We start from the raw sequence: 15,008 nt of genomic DNA, 5'->3' as shown, positions 1-15,008 counted from the left end.
CCACTGACTATAAATTGTAAAATCCAGCCCAGTGTCTGATACACAGGAGAAAAATGAAATTTAATTGATTGACCTAAATCGTGCCTGAATCTTAACAAAATGTGTTCCTGTACATTAAAATGAATCTCAATACTTTAATTTCCTTATCTGTAAAATAAAAGCACTAAAGGCCACTAAGATCCCTTTCAGCTTTAAAAGCTGATTAACATTTCACTTATCTACAGCTCCCCCAAAAACCTCTCCTCATTTCCAATTTAGTAATTTGGGACAAGAACAGCTCAGTAAACAGAAAACATCCCCAGGGAAAAATGGAAGCTAAGATTAAGGAATCAAATTTCCAAACTAAGTAATGCTTCCCATGTTGAGGGACCCCCCAGTAAGATAATAATATGTGAGTAAGTACTTTTAAATTTTTCAAGACACTACAGAAACGTACAGCGGTAGAATACTGAGAACTGTGATGGGTCGCATTTTTCAGTAATAGGAAATGCTGGGGGTATTCAGATATAATTGGAAATATTATCCTCTCATACAAAAGTAGGGTCACTCCAAACCACCAATGTAGCTCTTGTGTCAAGATAACTAAGTGGTAGAGTTTGATTTTTTTTTAAAAAACTGCTCATTTTACCCTATTTCTACAACTCATGAATATTTTTGCTCATTGGCGCCGATTGTATTGAAAAGGAGAGAACATTTTTGGTAATAATTTCAAGTGCCAGATTTTGATTGTCAAGTGGAGTGTCGTTGTGGAGGGACAGCCTTGAACTTGATACAGTAAAAAATGTCTGGTTTTTTAAAGCCAGCAAAGCTCATTAAAAAGTTTTATGAGTGGGTTGGAATCTTTAGGTTCAGATACTTGAAAGACCTTCACTTTGTAATCTGTGATCTACTCCTCAAGGTATACCACTTCCTGAGTTCTTCTGGGCCTTAAATACTAATTGCCCATTTTAGAAAACTTAATAAGGCAAATCTATAAAGGATTAAACTAAAGGAAAATACAGAACTCCAAGGGTGTTTTGTGTTGTTTTTTCCATTTTAGGCTGGTCGGGTTTAAGAGAATTGGTTGGGGAAAGGCTGCCATCTTGTGGCCAAAAGAAAAAACTTGCTCCAGGAGCACTAAGGGTTCCCAGAGTGACAACTGCTCCTACAGAAAGAAGGAAGCCTTCCTATCCAAGCTTTCTGTGCATCCCCAGCGTCCCCACTAACAACAAAGTCTTCAAAATTAAAGTTGAAAAGACATTCAAGAACTCTTTGCTCAAACAAAGCTTTAGGACAGGGGTGGGCAACCTTTATGTGAGTGTGTGCCAAAACCAGCAAAATCTCTGACTCAAAATTCTTCTGCGTGCCAACCCTCATTTTTTGAGAACATGTTACGCCTACTTGATATCTCTTAAGGTGAATGTATGTGAAGAACCTTGAAGAAATAATAAAATTCATTCGAGCGACAAAAACACAGTATATGATGATGAAAAATACATTTATTTTTTAATGTATACATGTACACTGATAGTCTGACAGAAAACTTTATGACTCCGTTTGGTATCAGTGGGACTTTTGCTGCTGCATCACTGATGACAGAGACTTTACATCAGGTTTATATTTTGTGACCTTCAGAGATATGCACGAGCTACTACTTTCATCCGTCAGGCTACTCCTATTACGAGACTTAACAAAATTCATCACTGAGAACAAAGATTCACAAGCGTATGTGGATGAAACCAAAACACTGGTCGGATCTAGGAAGGCAGGGAGAGTTAAGGCAGAGGCATAGAAATTGCTCTTCCCCTCTCTCGTCAATCCATGCCTATGGTCTTTAAGATAACTTGTTATGTAAAATTATTTATCTAAGATGCACCTACACTGAATTTATCTGAAAAATAAGAAAGTCGATATTAAGGGGAAAAAATGTAAATGGAAGATTATAAGAGAGGGTTTCACGTGCCAGCAAAAGTTACTGGCGTGCCATGTTTGGCACACGTGCCAGGGGGTTGCCCACTCCTGCTTTAGGAGAATGATGAAGCGGGTAATAAGAGGAAGAGATATGGGTTTCTCTCCTTCCCCGGCAGCCCAGGAGCCTCCACTAGTTTTCAGTTCACTGCAGGAACTGAAGCCCAGAGATCAACAGACTCACTCAGAAACCCCAAGTCTCCCCTCTCCCACTGCAGGGCTCTCTCTTCTGACAAGCAGACTTCTTTCACATGATTTACCTCAGGCTGAAAAAGTCAAAAATCATCGACTTCTGGAACTTAGAAAACACCAATAAAATTCCTTTCATTCCATCCCAACCCACCTCAGAGCAGATCTGATTGGGGGGTGAGGACAACGAAGACTTCCAAATAATGAGACTCTCCATGAGTGTGACTTTGTGCCATGATGGAAACGTTCCCTGTCTGTACTGCCCAGTAGAGTAACCACCACACACACTGAACACTTGAAACGTGGCCAGTGTGACCAAGGAAGTAGCATTTCAATTTTTTTGATTTTAATTAATTTAGATAAACTTACCACATGTGACTAGTGGCTACCCTACGGGACACAACAGTTACAGATCTTGCCTCCCTAATTCACTCTGATATTATCACCTTCACAAACAAAAACCTATTCATTCAAAAAGATGCGTTTTGACTACTATATGGAGACCAGTGTGTATTCTGCAGCGCACACACAAAAGCAGAAAATACAGCCTCTCCTCTCCAGGAGCGTACAATCAAATGGGGCGAGAGAACATGTAGACATGGAACTAGAGCCAAGAACACGGGGAGTGGGGAGCCCTCTGATGGGGAGCTACAGGGCAGGGTCAATGGGAGATTTGTGACTGAAACGGGGCCTTAAAAGGACATGCAGCAGAAGGAGGGGACACGGGCATTTTAGAGAGAGGGTAGCAAGGACAGGAACAGAGCTGGGAGGTCATAGGGTTTGCTCAGGGGATCCCGGGAAGCCCAGTCTGACTCGAGGGGTAGTTGTGTGCAAGGGACTCACGGGAAAGTCAGAAAGGCACGTTAGAACCAGTTTCCAACATAAAACTGAGAGACCCAAGAAGGGGCCGATGGAGATGGAGAGTGGGGGAGGACCAATGGAAAGATTTCAGAGGAGGAGGGCACCAGGCTTTGGAAGAGAGTAAATGCTGGAGATGGGGAAAGATAAGCGATGACTCGAATCTTTAAACCCTGGGTAAGTGGAAGGGTGTTGGCACCAAAGAAGAGGCAGATAACTGGGGGAGTGGGACAGGGGAATGAAGGTGGCTGAGGTTGAGGTTGATGAGGTAGTCAGAGGAGTCAACAAGCACTTTCAGAAGTGAAATGAGAGTGAAAAATAAAGAGAGAGGTTGGTGGGTGGGAGAGTCAAACCCAACTGTTGGCTGAAACCACGGAGCAGAGGGGTGGACACGGGAGGAGGCAGGAAAGGGGAAGAGGCCTGAGGACAGGCTCTGCCTCTGCTGGCAAACAGCCCTTTCCAGGGAGGGAAGAGGGCAGCGTTGGGGAGAACATCCAGAGAAGTACACCTCCTACAGGGGCGGGAGGGCGTCGCCTCGCTGCGTATGCCTGCACCCCTGAAACACGCGTCGCTGCCTTCCTCACTAGATTGTCAGCTGCGCAGAAATGGAGACGATGCCATGTACTTCCATCTCAGTGCCTACAACAGTGCAAGGGAAACCCAGTCTGAACACCTCGAGGAGGCAGGAGGTGATGCAAGGGGCCCCAGAGGAGGGTGAGCCTTCGAGGTTTTGCTAATTTGGAAAATTAGTCCTAGACTGAAACACCGTGCTGGTCCCATCTCACAAAACTTAAAAGCAAGACCCGTGTATGTGAGCTAGTTCAGTGGGTCCCAGTCCTGGGAAGTGGTCAGAATCAGCTAAAGAGCTTGGCCCCACCCTCAGAGAGGATGATTTAAACCACCTGGGCAACAGGGGGCAGTTTAAAGCCCCAGGTGACTCTCATGAGCAGCCAGGGTTGAGAACCTTCCAGAAATGGGCGAGGCTTCTAGCCCAGTATTGAGTGCCCTTTCGTGCTCCTAATGCAGCGGTTCTCAACCTGTGGGCCGCGACCCCTTTGGCGGTCGAACGACCCTTTCACAGGGGTCGCCTAAGACCGTCCTGCATATCAGATATTTACATTACGATTCATAACAGTAGCAACATTACAGTTATGAAGTAGCAACGAAAATAATTTTATGGTTGGGTCACAACATGAGGAACTGTATTAAAGGGCCAGAAGGTTGAGAACCACTGTCCTAATGACTGGTGCGATTTTTTATATTCATGTAACACACTACAGTTAACAAGCAATGTTTGCAGATTTCAAGATGCTGGCATATACTACACACAATCCACTAGCAGGAGTCCCACATACATTAACTCATTTAATGCCTAGAGAATCCTGGAGAAGTTCAGTTGCCTGCCCAAGACCCCACAGTTGGTAACAGCCCGAGGAGCTGACCCCAGTGCCCACTTCTGATCTGTTCCCAGACCAGCAGCTCCCATTTGTCCTGAAAAGCAGACACTGAGATACAGGCGGGGAGCCAGCTACAGAACAGTGACAAAAGCGAGGCCTTGCCCTGGGACCACCTGCCTTTGCCCAGCTTCAGCCAGACATGGTCCTCAAGGACAGCTGACCAGGAGACACACCTAGCAGGGCCAGGACAAGGAAGTGCAAAAATAATTTCTTTTCCTTGCTCTCATTCCATGCTACGCCACCGTGGTGACAAGTTTTACAAACACCTTACACCTCTCTGACAACGGAGCAATCATTTCTGAGTAAGAAACTCTGTTACAGTAAAGGACTCCTCTTCCCCAGCCCATCCCCTTCCAAACGCCCAACAAACGTAACAAGACTCATCCCCAGCTGGCCAGGGGGTTCCTAGCCTCGGCCGCTACTTCCTGGGCTGCGGGAAGGGGCTGGGACCATTTGCAACCCGCGCACAGCTCTGGAGAGGGGAAGAGTGGGCAAGGCCTGGCTGCACCTTCACCAGCCTGCTGAACGCGGCACAGGACGCTGGCTGACAGCACCGCAGCCTAGAAAAGGTTGGCAAGTGGATGAATCCACCGCGATGCTGCCTGATGCAGCGGCACAGGGTTAGAGCTCAGCCTGGCTTCGGTGTCAGAAAACCCAGGCTCCAGGGTCCTTGGCCCGGACGGACGGACGCGGTCACCTTACCCGCAGGAGCACAGGTCGCAGATGCACTTCCTCTTCATCGGGGCCATCGGTAGGCATGCCCCGCCGTCGCCGCCTCGGAGACCCCAACCGCCTCAACGGGGGTGCACAAGGTCTCAAGGGCCTTGGCAACTGTTCTGAATATTCACGCCAAAGACAACTTAAATGGCCTTTTGCAAAATCCTGTTGTCTGTTCCCCTTCCTGAGCTGGCCTTACGCGAGAGAAGCAGGGAGCCTGGGCAGCGCCAGCCCCGCGAGCTCCCGGTGCATGCACCTAGCCGCCGGCCTCTGCAGGCCCAACTGCGCCCGGAGCGGCTGGCCCGGCCCTGGAAGCCGCAGCACGGGACCCGCGGGGCCTCTGTGACGTCACCGGGGCCAGGAGGCTCGCCTCTGGTGGCCATGATGTCACAGGGGCCGTCTGTGAGGTCAGAAAGCTCCGCGCGCCTCACCTGGCAGGCCCAGGACAAGGGCTCATTGGAACTTGGAGAAACCTGAAGTGAAAGGCGAGCCGACTTTGGAAAGCTCGTGGGTGAGCAGGTCAGCAAGTGCCGTGGTCACTTGTGCAAAAGGGCTGTCACCACATTGGGTGGCATTTTCTAGCTCTAAGGACCATAGCGCCCTTTCTGATAGAAAGGGATCCTTTGACTTCCGGAAGGCTGGCCTTAAATACCGTTTCCAGGTCTTTCTTGCGGAAATCAATCCCTTTGGCTCCACCCATAGACCCCGCACGCTTGAGAACAACGCGTCTCAGGGCACCTGGCCGTTGCTCGTTGGGTAGGGTGTTCAGTCACTTCCCAGGTGCTAACAATGCTGGGGCAGCGGGACCGGGTTAAGTTTTGTGCATTAGAATCAGCTGGCTTGGTACAAATACGATTGCCAGGGCTCACCCCAGAGCCTCTGATTCAGTAGGTCTGGGGTGGGAGGAGAATTTTGTATCTAACAAGCTAACAAGGGCTATTGATGCTGCCGCGTGGAAAACCACACTTTTAGAAACACCGCTTTCAAGATTCTTTTGCCTTCTGTAAGGAGCCTTCCCCTGGTATAGTATTTCAGCTTACCTGGTCCTGAGAACCACCACAGGTCCTGCCCAGATCTCTATCTAGCCTGGGACCCTAGTTTACACTGCTCTGGTAGGTTGTGTGGAATTAAACATTATGACTTCCTGGTTATAGGAAATGGGAGCTTAAAGTATTGATCATCCGCATGCTTATTTTTCTTTCCCACACTTCCTAACTCTCCCCCTTCGTTTAGTGAAAAAGTGTGTCAGTCAGTCAGAGGATTATTAGACTTGAGGAGACTTAATATTCAGAGGTTATTTGGGGGGGTTTCTGCCATGGTAGGCTGCAGAACAGAGGTCAGCAAACTATTGCCTGCCGGCCAAATTCAGCCGGCCACCTGTTTTTTGTGTGGCCAGCAAGCTAATAATGGTTTTTATGTTTTTTAGTGGTTGAAAAGCATTAAAGGAATATTACATGACAAATGAAATAATAAAATTCAAATTTCAGTACCCATAAATAGAATTTTGTCAAGAATTTGTGAAAATATTCCTGAACTTGCTTCCTGGCCCTCAAAAGTTAAAATGTTTACTATATGACTTTTTACAGAGAATGGTTGCCAACCCCAACTGTAGAAAGTAAAAAAGGTGGATTAGAGGGGGAGCAAGCTTACTGATTGTTCTTAAGAACAGTGGAGGGGCCCTGGCCGGTTTGGCTCAGTGGATAGAGCGTCAGCCTTCGGACTGAAAGGTTCCAGGTTCGATTCCGATCAAGGGCACGTACCTCTGTTGCAGGATCCTCCCCTGCCAGCCCTCGTTGGGGCGTGCACAGGAGGCAACCAATCAATGTGTTTCTCTCACATCTTTATTTTTCTCTGTCTTCCCTCTTCCACTCTCTCTAAAAATCAATGGAAAAATATCCTCGGATGAGGATTTTAAAAACAGAAAAGAAGAACAGTGGAGAGTGAAGCTGCTCCTTGCCTTCCTGGTAGGAGGTCAGGGTCCTAAAGGGGAGGATGGAAACCTGGTGGACAAGATGGCGAGGTGGGAGGTAGTGGAAGGCAAGGCAAAGCATGAATGCAATCCCTACCCACTGACAGGGAACATCAATCACATGGCCCTTACAGAGGAACTACAGTACTGAACACCAGCCTTCTCTTGGCAGCTGACTAAACATTGTCCATGAATCTTCCAGAAGGATGTCCTCTTCATGCCCCTGGACTTTGATGAGAACCACCCCCAAGCAAACTGCTCTTGTGGATAGCAGCCTTGTCAACAACCCATGGCACTCCCAACTTCTCCCATCCCTGCCCTCAACAGAGGGTGGAGATTTTGAAAGACAAGGTGGTGTGGACAAATAAGCCTCAACACTAATTTACCATGGGCATTCCTGGAGAGCTGGTGTTAGGCAGGACAACGTCCCCTGCCACCCTTGTTACGCTTACTGCCCATGTTTTTTTTAGTTCCAGCCAACTCATTTAAACACCTCTCTCTGTTCCAAAATATCCTTTCCTATAAAAAATTTACTGTCACTTGCTATGCATTATATACTCCGCTACTTTCCCATAAGCTTTCTCTTAAAACTAACATAAATCTATCAGACCCATATTACAAGTAAGAACACTGGACCTAGGAGGTAAACTCACTCAAGATGACACAGCTAGCCGTGGTCAGTGTTCTCAGTGGTTAGAGTGTTGGCCCATGCACCGAAGGGTCTTGGGTTCAATTCCCAGTCAAGGGCACATACCTGAGTTTCAGGTTCGATCCCCAGCCCCAGTTGGGGCTTATGAGGAGGCAACCAATTGATGCGTCTCTCTCACATCGATGCTTCTTTCTCTCTCTTTCTGCCCTCCCCCCCCCCCACACACACACACTCCTTTCCACTGTCTCTAAAAAAATCAATGGGAAAAAATATTCGTGGATGAGAATTAACAAAAAAAGCAAAACAGAAAAAAGATGATACAGCTATTAAGTATGAGAACTGGGATTCAGACTTTTCCAGGTCTTTCTTTTTAAACTGACCCACCCAAGAAAAAGAGAAAGAATGAATAAGGTAAGCTGGAGATCTTAGAGACCACTACAAATGGTATTTGATCTTAAAATTTTACATTTACTTCTCTATATTATTTAATATTTTCCCCAAAATCTTTTCATAAAATTTATACTCTGTGAAACTACACAAATTTTATTCTGTGGCCTTATAACAGGGGTGGGCAAACTTTTTAACTCGAGGGCCACAATGGGTTCTTAAACTGAACCGGAGGGCCGGAACAAAAGCATGGATGGAGTGTTTGCGTGAACTAATATAAATTCAAAGTAAACATCATTACATAAAAGGGTACGGTCTTTTTTTCTTTTTTTAGTTTTATTCATTTCAAACGGGCCGGACGGGCCGTAGTTTGCCCACGGCTGCCTTATAACCTACCCAACCCCAAACTCATTGCTATATACTATCTGAAAATCTACTCTTTGTAGAAAATTGTTGAAAATCTATAGTTACTCCTCTCAGCATAAAGCACTTTAGCAAAACACCGTCTTTTTAGCATCCTTAACTATTTTAGATTGCCAACCTTCATTGGCACCAACCGAAGACTAGCCCATCATAATACACAAACTGGACCTCTACCATTTGACCATTCATTTATTCCACAAACACCCTCAGATGAGCCAGGGTACTGAAGGATGGAGACAAGGACAGTACCCTCGTGCAACTTAATTAGAGAAGTAGATGACCAAAATATTGCCAAAGTGTATCATTATAAACTATTGAAGTATCAAGAAGGAAAAATAAGGAATAAGTGAATCCTATCAAATATTTGAGGAATAAATAACACCAATCCTATGCATACTCTTAGAAAATAGAGAAGGGAAACTTCTCAATTCATCCCATGAGGCCAGAATGAATTCCAAAACCAGACAAAACTGTCACACAAAAACTACAGATCAATATCTCTCGTGAATATAAATATAAAAATCCTTTTTAAATACTAGCAAACTGAAACCAGCAACATATAAGAAGGATTATATGCCATGACCAAGAGAAGTTTATCCCAGGAATACAAGGTTGTTTTGACACTGGAAAATCAATTAATATAATACACCACACCAATAGAATAAAGGACAACAGATATTTCATCTTCTCAATAGATATAGAAAAGGCACTTGACACAATCCAGTGCTCATTCTTGATAAAAATCCTCAAGAAATTAATAAAAGAAGGGAATTTCCTCAACCTGAAAAAGGCATTTACAAAAAAACTACAATTGCCATCATGTGTAGTAATAAGACTGAAGGCTTCTCCCCTGATGTAATGAACCAGACCAAATGTCTGTTCTCACCACTTCTATTCAGCACCCTACTGGAGATTATCACCAGTGGAGTAAAAAAAAACAAAACTTAAAGTCATCCAGATTGAAAAGGAAAAAATAAAACAGCATTTACAGATAACATAACCCTCTATGTAGAAAATACTAAACTGTATTTGCAGATGACATGATCTTATATGTAGAAAATCCTAAAAATTCTTTAAAAAAAAAAAAAAACTGTTAAGAAACAAGTTAAGCAAGGCTGCAGGAGATAAGATCAATTACAAAAGATCAACTGAATTTCTATATACTAGCAATAAACAATCCAAAAGTTAAATTAATAAAACAATTTGATTCATAATAGCATCAAAATGATTAAAACATGTGGAAATAAATTTAACCCTATAAGTACAAAACTTTTATTGTGAAAACTACAAACCATTGTTGAGATAAATTCAGATCTAAGTGAATTGAGACAGATATCATGTGCATAGATCAAAATATGCAATATTGTTAAAAAGGCGATTCTCCCCAAATTGATTTATAGATTCAATGCGATACCTATCAAAATCCCAGCAAACATTTTAAATAGAAATTGGTATGCTTATTCTAAAATTTTATATAGAAAGTCAAAGGACCTAAAATAGCCAGATAATTCTGAAAAAGAACGACAAAGAGGACTTAAACCCACCCGATTTCTGCACATTATCAAAATTATAACTAAGTTAATCAAGATGGTATGATATTGACTAAAGACATATAAATCAAGGAATAGAATGGAGAGTTCATAATTAAATTCTTACAGTTATGGTCTATTGTTTTCAAAAAAAGGTAGTAAGGCCATTCAATGAGGAAAGGATGTTCTTTCGATGATGCTGAGATGATTGGACATCCATATACAGGGAAAAAAGAAAACTTATACCATGACATCACTTCAGACAAAAATTAACTAAAAAATTCATCACACACTGCCCAGTTGGTGTGGCTCAGTGGTTGAGCATCAACCTATGAACCAGGAGATCACAGTTCCATTCCTAGTCAGGGCATGTGCCCAGGTTGAGGGTTCAATCCCCAGTAGGGGATGTGCAGGAGGCAGATGATCAATGATTCTCATCATTGATGTTTCTCTCTCTGTCTCCCTGAAAGAAACAAAAACATTTGTTAAATGTTTCACATACTTAAATGTAAAACCTAAAATTATAAAATACTTAGATGAAAGCAAATAACTAAATCTTTGTGACCTTCAGTTAGACATAATCCATAAAACTAATAATAATTTACTCTTCAAAAGACCCTGTTAAGAGAATGAAAAGATAAGTACAGACTGGGAGAAATACTTGCAAATCACTTACCTGATAAAGAACTTATATCCAGAATATACCAAGAACTCTTACAGCTCGTAATAACACAACCCAATTAAAAAAGAGCAAGAGATTTTAGGAGATTTCACCAAAGAAAATATATGAATGCCAATAAGCACATGAAAAGATGCTTGTGCAGAAAAGAGTTAACATAGCAAGCCTGAAACTGCTATCCTTGGAAAGTCCTGCTTGCAAGGATTGCCCTTGGCTAAGAACTTGGATTTGGGGAGAGTTCTCGCCATTCCCTGATAATAATGGCTCACTGTGCCTAAACTGTTCACAAGCAATGTGGTTTTTACTGACCACCTACTTTACTTCTGGGAACCTGGAATTCTGGTGCATGCTAGGTAAATGGTGCTGCTATGGCCAGCCCCCAATAAAAACCCTGGGCCATGAGTCCCTAATGAGATTTCCTTGTAGACATTTCACATGTGTTGTCACAACTCATTGCTTGGAAGAATTAAGCACATCCTGTGTGACTTCACTGGGAAAGAACTTTTGGAAACCTGTGCCTGATTTCCTCCAGACTTCACCCCATTTGCCTTTTCCCTTTGCTATGATCCTTTCACTGTAATAAATCAAAGCCATTAGTATGACAACATACTGAGTCCTCTGAATCCTCCTAACAAATCATTGAGCCTGGGGGTGGTCTTCAGGACCCCCAACAAAATGCATGACATTAATAATCATTAAGGATCTGTAAATCACAACCACAATGAGACTCCCCTTCATATTCATTAGAATGCTATCAGTCAACATTGTTGCCAAGGATGTGAATAAAGTGGAACTCTCATACATTCCTGATAAGAGTGTAAAATGGTACAGCTGCTTTAGAAAATAGTTTGACAATTTCTTAAAAAGTTAAACATATACTTACCAGATGACTCAGCAATTCCACTCATAGGTATTTACCCAAAAGATATGAAACATATGTCCACACAAAAACTTTAACATGAACATTCATAGAAGCGTTATTCCTAATAACATAAAAACTGGAAATAATCCCAATTTCCATTAGCTGGTGAATGAACAAACAAAATACAGTAGTGTATGGAATACTATTCAGCAAAAATAATTGGAATTTTAATACATGCTACAATATGGATGAACCTCAAAAACTTTATGCTAAGAGAAAGAAGCAAAATTTTTTTAACTATATATTGTATGATTCCATTTATATGAAATTTCTAAAGAAAGCAAATTGCTAGAGACAAAGTAGAAGTGACTGCCTAGGTCTCAGGGTGGGAGCAGAGACTGGTGGCAAACAAAGACAAGGGAACTTTTTTTATTTTTTCATATATTTTTATTGATTTCAGAGGGGAAGGAAGAGGGACAGAGAGATAGAAACATCAATGATGAGAGAGAATCAGTGATCGGCTGCCTACACTCCCCATACTGGGAATCCAGCGGGCAACCCAGGTATGTGCCCCTGACCAGCATTGAAGCTGGGACCCTTCAGTTCGCAGGCCAACACTCTATCCACTGAGCCAAACCAGCTAGGGCAGGAACTTTCGGGGGTGGCAGAAATAGTCTAAAACTGAGCTGTAGTAATGGAATATACACTTATATACATAGATGGATTTTATAGTGTGCAAATTATGCCTCAATAAAACATTTTTAAGTTAAAATTCCTTGCAAATAGTACCCCTCGGTATCATTATCAAAATATCCTTTAGTTTTTTATCACCAGGGTGGAGCAAACAGAATTGGTTGCCAGTCAGCCCTGCGACCAGGGAGGGCCCAGCATAGGAACAATGATTCCTGCACCTTCCTCTGGGAGAAAGCTGCCCCCGAGTTCCTGCCCCAGGCCAGACAATCCAGTTCCTCCTCTTATGTGTCTGTGTCCCCCAAAGCCTCACCCTGCTGCTGGAGTTCAAAGGAAGCAGGGCCTTGTAAGTTCAGTTCCTGAGAGAAGAAGAGAGAGAAGCATTGATGTGAGAGAGAAACATCAGCACTCACTGTGGGGAGAGGGATAATCAAACCGCCACCCAGGCAGCAGCAGGCTCTGCACAGGCAAGCTCGTGACTCCGAGACTGAGAGGAGGAGTCCACAGACAGAGAGGAGGAGGGGCGTCCAGAGTGCGGCGCACATTCCACACATGCGCGCTGTGAGCCCAGGACGAGTCGGCTGCTAAGCAACAGGCAGCGGCGGCAAAAACACCCAGCGGGCCGCAGTGTGAGGACCCCTGTATTAGGAGAACACTGACTACACTGAATACATTGGAAAAATCCTTCAAGGTTTGTCAGTTTTGAAAATACACCACATCCTCTCATGGACATCTTGTAGCTGGAAAAGGGTTCTAGGTCAGGAATAATATAATTATGGTAATTAAGGATTTTACAACCAAGACATTTAATATATGTTGTAGACAAAATTCTAAAATGTCCCCCCACCCCATGATTTCCCGTTCTCATATGAACAGCTCAAGCCTTGATTAGTTATATTTGGAAAGGGATTTTGCAGATGTAATTAAGAATAATAATCAATTGACTTGAGTTAATAAAGAAATTATCTGGCTGGGCCTAATAAATCAGATGAATCCTTTAAAAGAAAGAGCTTTCTCAGGCTTGTGGCAGAAGTCAGAGAGATTTAAGGCACAAGGAAAGGTTCAATACACCATTGCTGCATTGAAGATGGAGGGGTCCACATGCAAGGACTGAAGAGTCACTGTATGCGGCTCTGAGACCAACCCCTGACAACAACTGTAAGGAACTGAATTCTACCAACAATCTTAGTAAACTTATGAAGCGGATTCTTCTACAGAGCCTCCAGATAAGATCCTGCCCCACCCTGTTTTTTGGCTTGTGAGATCCTAATCAGAGAATCCAGTAGAGCCAACCCAGATTTCTGATCTACCCAAATGTGAATTAGTGTTTTATTTTAAGCTGTCCAATCTGTGGTAATTTGTTACACAGCAATAGAAAACTATTTTTCATTGATTGATTGACCTGTCAACATTCACTTTTTTGATCTACAGAAATAATGATTTCATTTGGTTCAACCTAATATTATTTGGATGTGTTCAATCTAATACTATTAATTTAGTTGATGGGTTCTTATAGACGACATCTTTGAAAGACAGCAAAAATAAATGTCCACAGACTTTACTATCTTGTCCTTCATTCCCCAAAATGCATAAGCAAAAAAAAGTATATATGCTGGTCTTGTCATCAGTGCTACACCAGAGAAAATGTCTCCCACCTCTCATCATGTTATTTTTAACTGCTGTTGTTACCAATTATGAGCTATATTATAGTTTGTGCCTGTCCTCAAATGTGATCTTCAAGTGTTTGAGTTCAGAAACTGTATTTCTGTTTCCAGTAGAGTACTTAAGGTAATACTCTTTTAATAAGTGAAAAAATAAAAATAAAAAAATAAATATCATTTAGTTTTGAATAATTTAAGTCAAGATTTCTCTCATTTCCAAAAAAAGGTGGTAGATTGAACACATGAATTTATCTTTCTCCAAAATTCCATTAAAATGAGAGTAATGGGATGAGAGTGTAAGGACAAAGTCAGGATATGAGATAATAACATCAAATTTGGGGAAGCAGAAAAGCACAAGGAAGAATGCTATTCACTTAGCTGACATAAGAAAGCTGAATCCTGAGCCAGCAGTAGGAAAGCCAGAAAGAAGCATTATTTTTGCCACAGAACCTCCTGAATATTTATGAATTGGCAACATCAGTGACATAAAGATTGTTTGAAGGATTGTTTCAAACTGATTTTATGAGGCCAGCATCACCTTGATAGCAAAACCAGATAGGTACCACAAAAAGAAAAGAAAAAAGGAAATTAACAGATACAAAAGTCCATAATAAAATAGTAACAAACCAAATTTAACAACACATCAAAAAGATTATACACCACGACCAACTGCAATTTATCCCTAGAATGCAATGTTGTTTTAATGTATTCAAATCAATGTGATATACCACATTAACAGACTGAAAAATAAAAACCAGTGCAGCCTCTGTGACAAACAAAATGGTGTTTCCTTAAAAAATTAAAAATATAGTGCAGTGAAGGTCTGGGGGTGAAGGGTCTGGTGTGGGGTGAAGAGAGTCAACGGGGAATAAAACGGGACATCTGAAATACTTTTGACAATAAAAACAACTTTTTAAAAAAATTAAATAGAACTACCATATGACTCAGCAATCCCACTTCTGGGCATATATTCAAAGAAAATAAAATCACT

The 15,008-nt window shown here is 42.5% G+C and overlaps 1 protein-coding gene across 2 annotated transcripts in view; it reads right to left on the bottom strand.

Moving 5' to 3' along the window:
* SAXO1 (stabilizer of axonemal microtubules 1) overlaps positions 1-15,008 on the bottom strand; it is an 87,633-nt gene that overhangs the window by 70,765 nt on the left and 1,860 nt on the right. The window contains exon 1 of one of the 2 annotated variants that reach the window (XM_081103457.1): positions 5,154-5,487. The exons of the other annotated variant lie outside the window; for it this stretch is intronic. Coding sequence (XP_080959583.1) covers positions 5,154-5,200 — 47 coding nt within the window. The 5' untranslated portion in view covers positions 5,201-5,487. Of the gene's footprint in view, positions 1-5,153; positions 5,488-15,008 lie in introns of those variants that run through there. 2 annotated transcript variants of the gene reach the window in all.

This window comes from Myotis nattereri (genome assembly GCF_964212035.1).
Source record: "Myotis nattereri genome assembly, chromosome: 12".
Classification (NCBI taxonomy): domain Eukaryota; kingdom Metazoa; phylum Chordata; class Mammalia; order Chiroptera; family Vespertilionidae; genus Myotis; species Myotis nattereri.
This window is presented reverse-complemented; position numbering and strand designations above follow the sequence as displayed.